This window comes from Charadrius vociferus, unplaced genomic scaffold (genome assembly GCF_000708025.1).
Source record: "Charadrius vociferus isolate BGI_N301 unplaced genomic scaffold, ASM70802v2 scaffold259, whole genome shotgun sequence".
Classification (NCBI taxonomy): domain Eukaryota; kingdom Metazoa; phylum Chordata; class Aves; order Charadriiformes; family Charadriidae; genus Charadrius; species Charadrius vociferus.
This window is the reverse complement of record NW_009661368.1, coordinates 4,926,313-4,943,244: the sequence shown is the minus strand read 5'-3', so window position 1 is coordinate 4,943,244 and position 16,932 is coordinate 4,926,313. Positions and strand designations below refer to the sequence as shown.

At 49.8% G+C, this 16,932-nt stretch overlaps 2 protein-coding genes across 2 annotated transcripts in view; one reads left to right on the top strand and one right to left on the bottom strand.

The window, feature by feature from the left end:
- The window catches only part of HELZ2 (helicase with zinc finger 2, transcriptional coactivator), a 17,777-nt gene extending 13,187 nt beyond the window's left edge, over nt 1–4,590 (top strand). The window contains 7 exon segments of the mRNA XM_009893565.1: nt 194–310; nt 888–1,080; nt 2,265–2,399; nt 2,647–2,865; nt 3,170–3,326; nt 3,778–3,945; nt 4,466–4,590. Of these exon segments, the coding sequence (XP_009891867.1) occupies nt 194–310; nt 888–1,080; nt 2,265–2,399; nt 2,647–2,865; nt 3,170–3,326; nt 3,778–3,945; nt 4,466–4,590 (1,114 nt within the window).
- A 4,446-nt stretch (nt 4,591–9,036) lies between these two features.
- On the bottom strand, nt 9,037–9,924 carry LOC104294010 (chromosome unknown open reading frame, human C20orf195). Its single transcript, XM_009893564.1, has one exon. The coding sequence runs from the start codon at nt 9,922–9,924 to the stop codon at nt 9,037–9,039; it is 888 nt and encodes a 295-aa protein (XP_009891866.1).
- Nucleotides 9,925–16,932: the final 7,008 nt, after the last annotated feature.

The window sequence follows — 16,932 nt, the reverse complement described above, 5'->3', positions numbered from 1 at the left end:
AAAGAAAGGGCGTTGTATTTTGTGTCCTCGAGGGGGAGCTAAGTGTTAGGTCACAAAGATGGAACAATCTGGCTGTGACTTCTTTAGCTAATGGAGTTTCTCCACGTAGAGAGATGTGGTATGCTTCACTGTAGAAGAGATCGCTTGGGTCTGTGTGGGGGGAAACATTTATATATTGACTCTTTTCTTTCAGTGAAATAATCCTGCATCATCGCATCCGGCGGCCGCCCAACCCTTTATGGCAGGAGATCTGTAACTTTGATGCTCGGATGAAGAGAGGAGAGCAGATAACAGAAGAAGAAACAAAGAAGTGAGTAGAAAGAGAGACCCTGGTGGGAGATGGCTGACTTTGACCTCTGAAGCACTGCCCTGAAGGAGTGCGGTGCAGCGATCTCCTTCCCCTGCGAGAAGAGGTTTGGGCTATACTTGTTAGGTCTCAACTGACAGAAACTCGTAGACTGTGTGAAAGTCAGCGGATTTGTCCTGGCTCGTGCAAGGCAAGGGACTGGGTGAAAACATCGAGATGGATTAATAAGCTGTGTGTGTGGAATAATGATAAAAAGTGATTAGCTCGGGGTTAGTGGTACAGTGCAGAGCATCAGCATCGCTTCTGCTCTGGTGCTATTGTCCCTCTGAACCAAAAGTCATATTATGTGTGTGTGACACTTGCATCCTCCACCTTGAGCCCCTGCCCTGTTGAGTTCAGGACAAAGTACATTTCCTACAGTGTCCATCCAAAGCCCTTTTCTGGGAACGCCAGCTCATCCTGGGGAGGGAGGTGACGCCGTAATCATTTGGGAAAGTATAGGCTCTACCTGGTTCCTGCACGAGGAACATGGAGCTGTTTCCCTTACGCATAACTGGGTGTCTTCTGCATCGACCAACAGGTACAAAAATCAGTTGTCGACTGCTCGTGCATATGAACTGGCAGCCCACGATGTCATCCTGTGCACGTGCTCCGCCGCATCTGCCAGCTGTCTGGAGCAGCTCAATGTCAAGCAGATAATCATCGATGAGTGTGCCATGTCCACAGAGCCCGAGACCCTCATCCCCTTGGTCAGCTACCGCCATGCTGAGAAGGTAAGTCCCTCCCAAAGACATGTCTTTAGGACAGCTGCTCAGGGTTCTTGAACCTTTGCATGTCTTCCACCCCTTACCATGCTGCTCTTCCAAGTTTTACCAGGTTTTAAGGTTGTTCTTGGTAGTATCTATGATGGTGCATCAATGTTTCAGCCTTCAGGGAGTTGTTTCCTTTGAGGTATAACTCTACCAACTATAGTTAAAATCTTGAGGCACAGAGAGGTACATGCAGTACATAAGGCTGAGAGAGTTGGGGGGGTTCAGCCTGGAGAAGAGAAGGCTCCGAGGAGACCTTAGAGCCCCTTCCAGTGCCTAAAGGGGCTCCAGGAGAGCTGGGGAGGGACTTTTCACAAGGGCATGGAGTGATAGGATGAGGGGGAATGGCTTCAAACTGGAAGAGGGGAGATTTAGATTAGATATCAGGAAGAAATTCTTTAATCTGAGGGCAGTGAGCCCCTGGGGCAGGTTGCCCCGAGAAGCTGTGGCTGCCCCATCCTTGGAGGTGTTCAAGGCCAGGTTGGACGGGGCTTGGAGCAACCTGGGCTGGTGGGAGGTGTCCCTGCCCAGGGCAGGGGGGTGGAATGAGACGATCTTCAAGGTCCCTTCCAACGTAACTCATTCTATGATTCTATGATAAGTATTCTCATTAGATGCATAAGCTGTGCATTATCTGTTCATATCACATAAAGCGGAGTCGTGAGACCTGCTGTAGGCCTGAAAGCTGTGGTGGTGAACTATTGCATCTGCTCGCCTCTCTGCTGCGTGCATCAGCTGAGCTCCTTGTTTTCAAACATACTGTCTCCTCTAAACTTGCTCTTGGCTTTCTGCAAGAGAAACCGAGTGGTGCTGTGGCTGGATTTTTGATGCTTCTTTACAGGGTGGGTATTACTGCCACCAAAAAATGTGCTGACCTGGGTACAAAGTATTAACGTGACAAGAAGCATAGAGCAGATCTCAGCAGACTTACTACATGATGTCTTTCTCCCGTCAGATGAGAACTAGGCACCACATTATCCGGGTCAGGATCTTTACATAAGGCCCAACATGGTCCTTGATTGAGGTCACTGTAACCATAACATAAATAAGGAGCAACAAATGTCTGTGTGCAAGTAACCTTTCAAGGAGCTGATTGCCTTCACCAGGGCCACCACCCTCATAGCTGAGGTGTCCACTCTTCCTTCCAGGTTGTTTTGCTTGGGGATCACAAACAGCTGCGGCCCGTGGTGAACAATGACTTCTGCAAGAGTCTTGGCATGGAGACGTCTCTCTTTGAGCGCTATCGCAATCAGGCGTGGATGCTGGATACGCAGTACCGCATGGTGAGGCCCTCGAGCGGATTGTCTTTTCTCTATCACAGCAAATGCTGCTGTCAGGGCTTGCCTCAAGCCACTGGGAAACAAATATTCTCCATTAGTGCTTTCCCTTCCTAGAGTAATAAATAACGTACTTGCCCGGTGCCAGCTATAGCACAGTGGCGTTGCAAGTGAAGCCTGCCCAAAAAGATGCCGCAGGTTGAGAAGTTCCTGGGGTTTTGTTCACCTCAGTTTCTCCCCTTTTCTCTGCCAGCACAAAGGCATTTGCGAGTTCCCATCCAAGGAGTTTTATGATATGCGGCTGAGGACGTGCCCCCAGCTTCTTCGTAATCCCAGCGTCTTCTACCACAAAGATAACAGCTGCTGCCCTATCGTCTTTGGGCACGTGGAGGGGAAGGAGCAGAGCCTCATGATTTCTACTGAGGAAGGAAACGAGAACTCCAAAGCCAACCTAGAAGAAGTGCAGCAGGCGGTGAGGAGGGTCCTGGGGAATTGCTGGAGGTGCCAAAGGGGAGGGTGTTGTGCTGGGCGACTCCGGGGATCGTGGAGGGATGATGAGTCGTGAGATAGGACAAAGATCAGTGGGGTGTAGTATCTGCCTGGTGTCTTCTCGAGTCTGGAGCATTCCCCAGTGCCAGAGGCAGCCGTAGGGAAGCGTGACCCAGAGCAGGGGGAGCAGCACAGCCAGGCACCATCGCTGCCCTGGGGACGGGGTGCTGGAGGGCTGGTTGCCTCTGGCCACCGCTCCCAGGTGAGCAGGACGCTGGTCTCCCCAGGTGAGGCTAGCGAAGCAGCTGACACTAGATGGCACCATCCGGCCGGAGAGCATCGCCATCCTGAGCCCCTACAACGCCCAGGTGTCCGAGATCAGCAAGAGCCTCCTGAAAGAGGGCATCCGTGGGGTGACCGTCTGCACCATCATGAAGAGTCAAGGTGAGGCTGGCAGGAGAGGGGAGGGTTGGTTCTGTTCCCTCCTGCCTTCCTGAGAGCTGAAGGAACTTATCATGGAGACGGTCTTGAAGCAAATTCTATACCAGGGTCATTTCAGCCATGGAGGAAGCATCCCTGGGCCAGATTTCTGGATGATTTGTCAGTCTAATAAATCCTTTGGAAAGCCCTGGAGTGCCCAGGCAGGGTGCGACTGATGAAGATAGGAAGGTGGAGGGTGTCTGAAAGGGGTGTTAAAGAACTGCCAGAGCACATACTCTTTGGAGAGCAATGACCAGGGGTCCTATGGCCTCCAAAGCTAGGGAAACCCAAACGGTGGCCGCAGTTTTTTGGGGCTTGCTGTGGAGAAATGAGTGTCTTGTGGGATGGAGGGAGGAAGCCAGACGCTTCGTTCTAAAAAAAAAAAAATAAAATCTGTTTCAATTCTGCTTTCTAGGAAGTGAGTGGAGATACGTGATCCTGTCAACGGTACGCTCCTGCCCCCGATCAGAGATAGATAGGAAGCCCACAAAGAGCTGGCAGAAGAAGTACCTGGGGTTTGTTACCGACCCAAACCAGGTCAATGTTGGCATCACACGAGCTCAGGAAGGACTCTGCATTGTAGGTGGGTCTGCTGGGAGTGTGCACCGGCCTGCAGGGGAAGAGGATGCTTGGATAAAGGGGTGGAGATCCAAACTAGTGCAATGGATGGCCTTCCTTTATTCTTCTGCCCTTAGGCTGTCTGTGGTTTTGAAACTGGGCTATGTGGGCAATCTGCACAAAGCAGAGATGGTTTGTGGCATGTGTAGAGCACATAGAATTAGTTTTTCTCACCCTCTCATTCGGACCACATTGTTTCCATCGCTTGCATGCTAGAGCTCTCTCCTAACAGAATTTGGCTGCTTATTTTCCTCCGAATCACACAGACGTAGGCAGCGATGCGTGGGGAAGCTGCTCGCGGATAAGACAGCACTGTAAAGGGAGCGGGGATTTCACAGAGCTCTGCCTGAAGGAAACGTCCCTGCGAGTTACCCGGCACCCTTAGGCTAGAGATCTTGGGCAAAAGTTTCCCTGACCGGTCTGTGATGGTGTCACCCAAACCTCTTCTGGCCACTAACCCGCTGTCCCCGTCCCTGTGCCAACAGGGAACCGGTACCTCCTGGAGTGCAACCCTTTGTGGAGGAGACTACTTCAGCATTACAGACAGCACAACTGCTGCACTGCAGCCCAGGGGATTCTTGTCAGAAAGACTTCAGCCTTCCACCGATGAGGATGGGTTGTACCTCGATGAGCTCGTCCCTCTCTACCTGAACTGCGTTACGTGTGCCTTGGGAAGGACGCAATCTTTTAATTATTTAATGACCCATGGAGCCAGGATCTTCGCCTGCACAGTGACAGCTCAGCTTCAGTGTGTGCTTTGGCATCTTGGGTTTGTTTGTTTTTTTTTTTTTTAATCAGTGCAACCATGGACAGGAACTTTCAGCTCTAGCAAACCAAAAAGCACTGGAAATGGATGGGCGGGTGGGTGACTTTATTGACGATACTATTTTTTTAACTGTAAGATGCTCAGAGGAGCCCCCATCCTATCTGCCAGTGCAGCTGCATTTTGGGGACCAAATACTTAATCCATTCATTGAGGGTGGAATGACTGCATGCGACCGAGCCGTGCAGCAAGCTGCGATTTGCCATAGAGGACCAAAGCTTCTGAGTACTACCACTCATTTGAAAACCCAGGCCAGGGAATTTTAAAGACTTCTTATTTCTTAAAGCAGAAAAACAATTTTTTTGTTGTTTTGTTTTTTTTAAGTGAAGGAAGAAAACAAAGAGAGAACCGTTTATCACTCTTTGTCTAGCCAAAATGCTGTTCCCCGAGAGTGTAAATATCACAGAGCCAAGGCCAAGTTGATTTTGTAAATAGATTTCCTTATTCTTTGTACCAAGGGGGTTGTCCTTACCAGTATAAAGTTAATGAAAAGCGAGGACCCCTCCTACCAGGAAACGTCAGAAATTGTAAGCATATTTTAAACTGTTCTGAGTTTTATTTGAAATCTCCTCCTGCAAGATCCTCCCTTTCCTACTCCGTATTTTTTTAAAGCTGCTTCTAATTTATTAACTTTTAACTGTGAATTTCTTTCACAGTCTTATGGCCTGAGTTTTTAAGAGCGGTGATGGAAATTTGATACGTGTACCACAGCATATATGTGTATAATGTATTTTTTTAATTTTATTTTAAGTAGCCAAACTGCTGTGAACTGGAAGCTGTGATTCACTAGAGAAGGCTGCTTTTGCCCGGTAGCCTATGGCTACAGATGTATAGCGGGGAAGTGGTGAATCACGGAGCTGCTTTTTGAAGCATGGTAGTTTTGCGGGAGGGTGTCTTTTATCTCGTTTCAATTCTGAATGTATGAAGTGCCTGCCTCAGCTCTCCCCAAGACCACGCGCTTGGCTGTCTCTAAATGTTCACGTGGGATGAAGCTAAGATGCCATCACGGTGGCTTTGCAACAAGTATATACTGTGCCGGGGCACAAGTCCTCCGTGGAGCAAGTGAGGGGTCTCCTCATGACTTCCCAGCGCTATGGCAGGGATGACTTCTGTCCTGTGTTTGCCACTGAAAATGCAGCATGGCTCTTTCCAGTGTGGAGGAATGTGCAATAAGAAAGCGTTGTGTCTGGAAAAGTCCTTATTTAACGCTGTGTTTCTTCTCATGACTCTGTGTTAGACTTGACGGGAGAATGGAGAAATTTTGTTGTTCTCTTCCTTATTTTAAAGTATCTTCCTGCACTTCTGCATTTGGTGGATTTGATCTGTACACTAGAGACCACCCAGGCTTGCTCTTGTCTTACTGAAGCGTAATAACGGGCGTATGGCTGGCGATTCCATAAGGGGGGAAAAAAGCCTGTAGGAAATACCTCCTGCTGGTTCTAAGGATGCTTGATAAAAGCTGGTAAGATGTAAAGTTTATTGTTCCTCTTTGAAGTCATCCCGGCTGGGATCTTAAAAAGATTCTGCACCAGCCCGATTTTGCAAATATTATTGCAATTCCAAAATAAGGTTGTATGGGCGTCATTTTGTGGACTACAGAAATGCAATCGTGTATCTCCAAGATGCTGTGGAGAATTGCAAGAGATGCTGGAGTTGTTGGGATAAATACTTTAGCACGGTGCCAGCATCATTCTAACAAAGTCACCTTGGTCCCTTTAGAACCAGTGGGTCTCATTTTCATGATCTAATGGAAGTGAAGAGTCTCTCCCATGGGGTTTTTTTTTTGCTGGTTATTTCATTACACATAACACAAATGAGGAGTCTCACCCCAACTGTAGTGGCTTAGTCCAATACTCTTGTATGGGGTTCGGACATGTCTTTGTTGTATAGACCAAGAAAGACACCTCTCAAAGCATCTCCCTTTGCCCTCAGTGGGGTAAAAAATGTTTACTGCTACTCCTTGGAGAGTAAAGCTTAGGCTGAAATGCTCTGCTTGGTCACCTCTGTGTTGCCAGACAATATACATTTTTTTTTTTTTTTCCTCTGAAGGTGCGTTTTGTAACCGGTGTTTAGAAAAAGCTGCCCCAGAGCAGCCAGCAGCAGTAAGAGCCAGGCTGGACTCTTGGGTGGTGAGCAGGTACCTGTAGAGTTGGTCATGCAGCTGCAATAGTCAGGGATAGCAGAAAGTGCAATTAATCAAACTTTTTATAGACTGTTAGTGCCAGCTGAATATTGCATTCTTGTCCTTGTGCTCATGGATAGAGGGAATCATAGAAGTTAAGAGAGAAAAAGTTCAAGGTAGTCTGGTTTCATTTGCACACAGAGCTTTGAATTTACTTTTGAAAGGATTTTATGTTCAAGCACGTATTCTTAAAGTACTTATAAAAAAACGAAACCACCAAATCTTTGGTAATTCCAGTAGGAAACCAGTGGTAGCATGGTGTTGGTCTCTTCTCCCAAGTGACAGGCGACAGGACAAGAGGAAAAAGCCTCAAGTTGTGCTAAGGGGAGGTTTAGATTGGACATTAGGAAAAAATTCTTCACCGAAAGGGTTGTCAAGCATTGGAACAGGCTGTCCAGGGCAGTGGTGGAGTCACCATCCCTGGAGGTATTTAAAAGATGTGTAGACGTGGTGCTGAGGGACGTGGTTCAGTGGTAACTTGGCAGTGTTGGATTAACGGTTGGACCTGACGGTCTTAAAGGTCTCTTCCAACCAAAACGATTCCATGATTCTGTGGCGCACGGAGTATCTGTCCCGTCACAGGCTCTGTGTTTTCCGCAGCTCATGGACAAAAGAACGTCGTTGTGGGACGCAAATGTCGGTTCATCCAACAGGATAACTTAATGTCCTCAGCACTAGCTCGAGCTGGAGCCCAAGGTGAAGGACGAGAACCTGCGCGGGCTGCAAGCGGCGTGCCAGGCACCAGCCCGTGACGGTCCCTGCGGTTGCAGCCGTCGCCCTGCGTCCTGCCGGGGCTGGCGCTGAAATGACAGATGTCCAGAACTAGGAAACCTCTCCTTGGCTCCAGCTGGCAAAGGAGAAGCCCACCGGACTGTTTTTGAGGATTTGGGCAGATCTGTGTAGGATGATCAGTTTACTGCAATAAATTGTTGTGGGTTTGTTTTGTTTGGGTTTTTTTTTAAATAGAAATGAAATGTTAAGCATCATGAAATGTAAATTAAGGGACTTTAAATGTGGCGGGTTTTTATCTTTTGTATGTCTGTGACTTGCAGCAAACCTCAAATGATGTTTTGGATACAAATATTTCTACCTGCTTCTACCGTTTATAAGAATGAACCTCAACATTCCTTTTTTTGATATTTAAGCCATAATTGTAAAAATTATTTGAATTTATTTAAATAATAAATTTTATTACTAAAAGATCTGTTTATGTGGTGGTTTGAGTAGAGCCTGTGTGGGGACAGCTGTATCTGGACTGAACCAAATGGTTAACAAGAAAATGAGCATTGACTGCAGTACATGGCAGAAAAGACTGTTTTCTACGTATTGATCGTGTGGATGTATTACCCTTACCTGTTTGGTGTGGGGGTTTGGGGGGTCGTTTGGGGTTTTTTGTTGTTGTTTTTGTTGTTTGTTTGTTTTTAATCAGAGTGATCTTTTCATGCGCTGTAGAGGGGCAAGCATGAATCAGGCTTAAGTGTACCTATAAGGCATAGGGTGTAGAGGGTGAGAGGAACCGAAGATGGACATGTTAGGGTGAGTGATTTAAGGAGCTTAGGATTCGGTTCAGGTGTTTTGGAGGAAGGACGTGTGGAAAAAAATAACTTGGGGTAAAAAACCCAAAACAACATCATTGCAAGAAGTCGGCACTGGGCATCTTTTGGTGGATGGAGAGCAGTGGATGATGGAGATGCTTCTATCTCCTGTGCTTTGCATCCAAGGTGTCCCGCAAGACTGTCTGCTTCTAGCTGCTCCCACCTATGAGTTCTGGCAGTGGGAAGTGAGTGTTGAATCTCAAATGCTGCCGAAGGATGTTATTTTGCGTGAGAAGTTTGGAATGGGTTACTGTTAACCTGGAATGGTTTGGGGAAGGTGCGTGTAAAATTGTTGAAAACAGAATGAGTTCAGTTTTACGCAAAATGTTTAAAAACAAGGTTTACCTTTAATTCTCCTCATTCATCTTTTTCAAATGGACAAAATGAGAAAAGTGTTCTTGTGTGCCGCCTCGTCCTGCTGTTGCCTAGGGGCTGCCATCCGCGCCTCCAACAGCGTTATTCTTTTGTCTTCAGTGTAATGCTGTCGTGCCATTTGACAAAGACAAATGTTTGAGTGTGTGGTCTTCCAATTGTGAACTCGTATGATGTGCCAGGCTTCAGGTTCTGCACTACACATGTGTCGGAGTTGACTTGCTGCCTACTGCGTCTCGGTTCTATCTCACTCCCACTTGTCAGTAACTTAATGTGCAGTTCATATTCTTCAAAGTGTGACTCTTGATTTTCGGTAAACCACTTGAGCTTGGCCCAGTCCTTGTGTGCAAATGATTCTTTTCGATCAAAAATCAGTGGTCTCTTTGTAGAGAGAGAAAGCCGAATGTTGGAGAGGCCGGTACCTCTAAGACCTGCATGTGACACCAAACGGTGCTTGACGTAGAGCTTTCCTGGCACTTGCAAGGAAAGGAGGTTTTTCATAGACTTGGAGAGCTTGGACATTCTCTGCGCAATCAGGTCCCAGCTAGAGAGGAAAGTTGTCATATCGCAGGTCTCTACGTAACGGCTCAGCTCCTCCCGGCCTCGTTCCAGCTGTTCTAACAGCTCAGTTAGAAGGAACAGCTGGATTTCAGTCTGGGTTTTTCCCACCTTCTTCATCCTCTCCAATTGGAAGCGGTCTATTAGTTCCAAGGTGTCGGCGGAATGCGTCACGTGGTTCTGGTCTCTCATGCTCACCTGTTTGGGCTCAATCTCCAAGTAAAAGTAACACTTCTTTAGAAGCTCAACTTTGTTCTGGTGGTGCTGGAGGTTGGGGAGGCTCAGGTCGGAGTGCAGGAACTGCAGAACAAGGTTTCTCCTTTCCAAGTACTGCTCTTGGCCGGCGTTGTCGTCTTCTCTGCCGTGCGCAGTACTCTCCGAACTGGTTTCAGATTCATTCAAAGTTGCAGCCATGACTCCAAAGCTCAGTTGCTGCGTAAGAAAGCGGCAGTAACAGCATTAACAACCAAAGGAAAAGCAGCTGTGAGGGAGTATAATCATGGCTGTGACTCGTCTCTTTTAATGATGAAGCTGAGCTTATAAATTTATAGATGGGAAAGAACTGTTAGGTGTAGTTCCAGAGGAATTTTCCTTTCTAGTTGTATGTTTTCTGATGTTTTGTATAGTCTTACATATATTCCAACCAACTGGTCTCCTGCTACTCCCCCTTGAGAGGTTCTACCTCTGCTTAATAGATTCACTGTCAGGAATTATTCTCTGATATCCTCTGCCAAAATGTCTCCCTACCTTATTATCTTCTGTTTCATTCTAATTAGATGCCTTTTGTACTCCTGTAACCAATTTTTTTCCATTCTTCTGCATCTCTGGAGATGCCTATTTTTCTCTCTTTGTAATCTGCCAGGCTGTTGAGGTTTGAGACCCATCTTCTCAGCCAATTCCTACAGCTACATAATCACCTTGGTGATTGGAGTTAACCCTCTGCCCCCCGAGCGAGCTGCGATGCAGCAGCAGAACCACGCGAAGCACTAAGTGCCGCCTCACAACAGCTTTCAAGAGGAACGCCGGCGGTTTTCCTTGCACCTCCACCTTCAACAGCGGACCAGCAGTTGTAACCTGACGGCATTTTCAGCGATGTACAGCTTTCCCTTTCTTTGGTTTTAGTTTACAGCATCACCTCAGCCCGTGATATCCACTCACTTTTTTGTAGAACTCTGTTAATCCATAAACAACGTACAGTGAGAGACTGAAACGCAAGTAAAGCACCTGTGGACAGGTAACGATTTGCTGGCAAGACGGTGTTTAGGTAGTGGTCCTTCGCAACGCCGTATCCGCTCTCTGTCGTAGTCTTAGGTGTTTCATTCACTGACACAGCCCTGCCCTGGTCAGTGGTGGCCGCTCAGCCAAGACGGAAGGCGTTTCTCGGTTGTGCTTTAGCTGAGGTACCTGTGGCTCACACAGCTTCTGCTTCGTAAACAGAAATTAGCTAAATAAATGCCTGTGTCCGTGTTGGCAGCAATACTGTAATGAGAACCCAGCTTGATGTTGCGAACGTGGCTTTCACAAGCTGAACGTCCGCGATTTGAAAAGGAAAGAAATACGGAATCCTGAAAGTAAGATTTTTGTGACCCCAGTCAGACTGCGATGATACAATCTAAAACCAGGTAATTTTCCTCACTCTGTGTAATTTTACAGATAAAATTATTTAAGTTCTTGTAATATCTAACTAGGATACTCGCGTGTCTTGTGGAAGCTAGATAGTGATGTCTAGTTGACAAAGCAATTTTTCTTAGCCTCATTTTCCCTAAATACGTACCAGGACTAATAACACTTCCTCATAGGCATTCCAAGTGTTTGTAAACCTTTCGGATGTCTGGCCCTCAGCTGCACTACAATTTGTACTAATTCACTCATTCACAGCAAGTTTTTTTTTCCAAGAGAGCTTAAAAACTTAAAAAACAAGCTCTATTTCCTTTTCAGGTTTTTTTTTTCCTTTCCACAACCCTCCACCCCCCCACCCCCCAAACCCTAAACCAAAGCCGCACCAGTCACCGCAGTCGCCCAAGCCCGGGGGGCTGCGTGGCCCTGGGCTCCCCCCAGGGTTGGGAGGTGGTGGATGGGGGCACCCATGGGAGCCGTGGCAGTGGTCCTCAGGCAGACATGGGTGCTGTTCCCTCTCCCTGCCACCAGGTTCCATCACCCGGCTGGCGGCCCCCAGCACCCACTGACATCTCCCCTAAGGCTCTGCTCTTCACCGTGATGCTTTTTTTGCTCTTAGTGGCGGTGGTTTATGGTGGGACGTACCCCTGATTGTCATGGGGACGGCGTGCCCCAAAATCATTTGTACCTTCCCCACCGTAAATCTCAGCCGCACCCTGCTTCCCCCTCTGGATCCCTGGGGAGAGGTGGCACCTTGTGTCCCTGTGGGTTTGGTGACACCAGGCTGGCCCCGAGGGGAGATGGCCACGTGCGTGGGGAGAGGAGGGCGGCCACGCTGTCCTCTGCCTGCTTAATTAGTGGTGTCCCTTTTTACACCGGCAGCGGCGGCGCAGGTCGCTTCCAACACGCCAGCACACAATGCCCGGCTGCGGTAACCACGGCGTGATGCACCTCCCGGCGCGGTGCGTGGGGCAAGGGGTGGGTGCGACTCTCTGGCTGGGTGTCCTGCTCTTCCTGGTGTGAGATGGCTCCGTCCCCCAGCCCCAGGCTGTTCCCCATCCCAGCGGAGGGCAGGGAGGGCCGAGGGCTCTGTGCTTCCCCCTTAACAGACACATTTTGTTTCACTCCCATCCTGCGCCCTTGCTCTCGCGACGGGGCTGGGGGAGCGCTAAGCGGATGAAAGGACCGTGTGCTGAGGGACTGCAGGGTTTGTGATCACTGGGGCATCCGAAATACGATTTCCAAAGCTTTACTTCCCTGTGTGAGATGTTCACGTTGCTCCTCCAGCAAAACATGCCGCGGAGAGGCAGTGGCATCAGTGTTTTATGAGCGCTAGCTCCACGGCCAAGGCCCCTAACTGAGCTGCTTCACTGTTTTAAAGCTCTGTTCTCTCTGCAGAGCCCGGACCTCACTGGCAAATTGTGGGGACACGGCCTCGAGCCAAGGGTTCCCGCAGACGGAGCTGAAGTTGCTAATACAGGACAGCCGGAAAATGGTAAATACTGGCTCAGAGCAAGGTGTAGCGAGCGCAGCACTGAGCAGAAAAGCTGGCTCCATCCCGGCGAGCCTTAAGGTCATGCTAGTGGTACCCTGCAAGGTGGCCGCCGTGAAGCGCGGTGCCAGCACACGGCGGTCCCGTTTCTCGCACCGCAGGCACCTCGCCGGGGTTTCGGGTCGCCCGGTGTAGGTCCACCTCTGCCTCTGGGGCTGGTGAATCCTCGCAGCCCCGGCTGCTCCGAACAGCAGCACCGGTTGTAGCGTTTCTGGGGGGAAAGATTGTGAAGGACCCTGCCCTGAATTCCCGAGCGTTAGGACATCGGCGTCAGCACCCCACTGCGGCTCTGCCTGGGAGTACGGAGACGGATGCGGGGTACCCACAGACAGGCTTCAGCTTGGCTCTTTGCTGCTGTGCAGATGTTAATATTTGCCCAGGAAAGCACAGGTGGCTCTGGGACACTAAGGGGATGTGCTGGGCTTTATGGCATGCCGTAGGGTTAAGGTATTTTCACTTTTCGAGGGTGAATCTTGCGGTCTTTACCTCTGAGGCCGGACACACTCCAGTGCTCTGCTCTCCACAGTGAGGCGAAGGCAGGTTCAAAAAGTGTCAGGAGTTTTCTTAACTTAAACACATAATCCCTATTAAAGAGATGCATTGAAATAGGATATAAACTGCTCCTTTAAGTGCGGCAAACTTCCTTTTGGGTAGGAAGGGGTTTTCCTGCTCTGCTTTGCCGTGGGACCCGCCTGGCCGGTCCCCTGTTTTATTGTGCGGAAGAGACTGGCTCGTCTGGTTCCCAGTGGCAAGCTCGACACCACGACCGGGGTGTTCGTCAGCAAACCGGACAGGCGTCCTGCAGCTGAAGGTGCCTTCATCCTCCCTGTGATTAAATCATTGGGTCAGGGCTTAGCCTTAATGCTGTCTTGTACGCTTAGCTGGTGCGTCTCTGCTAAGCTTTTTTAATTGAATGATAGGCAAGATCCATAACATCAGCCCTGAGCTTCTGCTTGAACATCAAGGGAGGAGGCGATCTGTCATTTTAAGAAATCAATGCATCTTCTCAAGGCAGCCGGAGCTTACCATTTCATTTCACAGCTGCCAAGAGATCAACTATACAATTGTCAGGTGTGATTCTCTGACAGACAAGATAACAAATATGAGTGAAAGAGGGCTGATAGCCTTGCTTGGCGGGGAGGGCTGGCGGAGAGCGGTATTTGGTAATAACGCCGAGTTGCTGCAGGAAATTAATGTTCATGCTCGTGTCGTGGATCCCAACCCTCCCATTCGGGCTGTGTGTGCTGGGAATGGGACCTGTCCTTTTCCCTCCTCCTTGGTGGTCTGAGGGCTTATGGCCATAAGAAGAGTCCTGTGGAGGTCCGGAGGACCTCACCTCCTGTTCCAGCCATGGGCTGTGCCGGATGCCCAGGGAGGAGCTTAAAACAAATCTTGCACTTGGTCTTCGTTTCCCTTGGCACCCTCCCACCCCGTGATTTCTGAAGGTGTTGATGGTGTCTTTGTATTTACTAGCTCGCGGCGGACAGCATGTCTGCCTTCGAGCTGGTGAGGTCTAAGGCTGTTCAGGGTGTTCCTGTAGCCCAGAACCGACCTGGAAAAGGTGGAGGTAGAAGATGGAAGTATCGCACAGCCGAGCTGAGCGCAGTGGCTGAGCTTCTCAGCGCAGCAAAGGTGAAGTCCTGCGCTAAGCAAGCGTTGCTCCTCATTTCGGCAGGGTTAGGATGTCACCCGAGCACTTACTGCGAGCCCGGCACGGTGCACGTTTGACACAGGGTTTGTTGCTGGAGTTGTGCAGAGGCTTTTGCGCTGGGCTCGCTTGTACTTCTCATTGTCATAAATGCTAACCTTCATCCCAAATTTAGCGTGGAAAAACGGAATGTCTTTGGCTCGCCCTGTCCAGAACAGCTGGCCGAGCTGCTGTCGTGATTTTAGGAATATGAGCATAAACCTGCTTCGTCTGCAGCTGAAATGTTACTGTTTTCAGTAGCTTTGCATCGGGGATCAATTCAACTATAGGATTTTATAGCACTCTGAATCTCTTTGAATTCATACAAATACAGATGCGTTTGAAGCATTCAAACCCCATGTACCCCCTTCCCCCCCATCAGCTGAGCTGTCTGTATAGCAGAGCTGACAGCCGTTGTCTGTCACGTTTGCCATTCTGCACCGTCCTCCTGCCCACAGCATCAAAATAAAGAACTTGTTAGTCCTTTCTTTGAGATCAAGATATAAGCAGACAATTGATTTTCCTCCCTCTTCTCATTAGTGAGCTCTGACACTTAATAAAACATATATTTCCACTCTCGGGATAAGCAAAACACCCAGATAGTGCCTGTCAGAGAGAGCTGGGAGCGGGGATTCATCTTTATGGAAAATCAATATCTGGAACAGAGAAATTGGCAGAACCCAAATTAAAAGTCGCTGGCAATTTCTCTCTTCATATTTCACGTCTACTGCATTTCTGAAACAGCAATTTGCTGCAAAGGAAAGCACCACCGGGCCAGGGAGGAGGCTGGACTTTGCGCCTGGTTCTTCCTCTGCTGCTTCCAGATGGGACCTCGTGTGTGGAGGTGGGGGTCGGGTTTGGAGCAGCTCTTTGGGCTGGTTCAAGGTGATCCCTGTCCCGGGGACAGAGGGCTGTTCACACTGTGCCTTTTTCTGCTAGCGGTTGTGTCGCCACGGCCGTTGCTGGCAGCAGCGCTGCCATTGAAGTTTCCCAACATCACCACCTCCTGCAGGGTTTCCGGTGTCCCCGCATCCCCGGACCATACCCGTATCTCGTCGTGTTTGGCCCCATGGGAGTGGGACTTTCAGAGCCCATCAGCTGGCTGCACCGAGCCGCGTCAAACCCCATTATCACGAGGGTGTGATTGATTCACTCGCTGCTTGCTCTCGGTTTCACCGGTGCCTCATATACCTGAAATAAATCACACGTTCCAGATATATCCCAAATCTAAATCATCGCCACACATCAGTGAACTCACTTTGCTCGTCAGGCTGTGATTCAGAAGGCTCACTCTGAGAAGGAAAAGGGATGTAAGTTTTCTAAGGAACCGGGTGGGGAGGGGGGGAACTGCTCTTCTGGGATGCAAAAGCCCCAGCTGGACCAGGCAAGGAAGGAGTTAATTGTGTCCCCGAGGCAGCAATTATCTCCACCTCATCACACCCCCTAATGGCACCCTGGGAGGGAGCCCCACAGCCTGGACCCGCTGGAGTTTGGGGGAGCTGTTTGCCTGCGGCGAGCTGAGAAGTTTCTGGGTTTGGAGGCGAGTTTGGGGCAAAAATCTTCCCCGGTCTGTGCTCAGCCCTGAGATCTGCTACATGCAGGGCTGAGTGCTCGGGATTCCTTGGGAAAAGGAGCCTTCATCTGTTACCTCTGTTTTCCTCCCCTGCTAAGTGTTTGATGGTTGGACAGCCTGAACAGATCTTCAGCACCGAAGGGGAGTCCCAGGGTGGAGAGTCTCAGGGTGGACAGTCTCAGGGCGGACAGTCCCTCCCTTCTCCGGCGGTGACATTAATCTAAGTACCCAGACACGTGTGTGGGATGCGAGAGGTGAGAGCTCGTCTGAGCTGTAGGCTACTGCAGGGGTTGGTTTACTGATCATCTAGCTCAGGAAGATGGAGGAGGGTCACAGAAGCTCATTCATCTTGCTGGAAGCTCATCAAAAGCCCTTTCGGATAGCCTTGTGCTGTGCTGCACTTTGCAAGACTGATGTCCTTGAGCACAAGTTCAAGGCAGGCCATCGTGTCCCAGATCCCACGAGACAGCCCGTGCTGGCAGGCTCCTCCGGGCAGCGAGCATCCATGCCCCTTTTTCCGGGAAAACTTCCCAAGGAGGGTCACGTTTGCTTGGATGTGGGACAGAGAGCGAAGATGGAAAGTGGGAAACCTGCGGAGCCTGCAGCCTCGTCCCCTGGTTGTCACCTGCGGTCAGTCCCCGCTCAGGGCTGCGGGTGACGGGGAGCACAGTCAGGCTGACGCCAGGACACGGTGATCCCGCAGAGCCGCACGTTCCCCCTCCCCGGAGCACGGGACACGAAAGCAGCTCCGAGGCTTGAACATTTGTCCCGCTGGGAACATGGTGACCAGCACCTTTAGTACCAGCGGGCAGAGAGCGGCGGGCAGAGCGTCCTGTGATTTATCGCCTGGCTGGCTGGCTCGAGCTCCCCGCCATCTCCCAGGGCCAGCGCGTTCATCTGCAGTGCCAATGTGCCGGATAAATTAGCCCAAAGCGTTGGTTCCCACAGCAGCCTCCAAGCAAGGGAGGGCTGCAAAGCCCCAGGGCCTGAGCA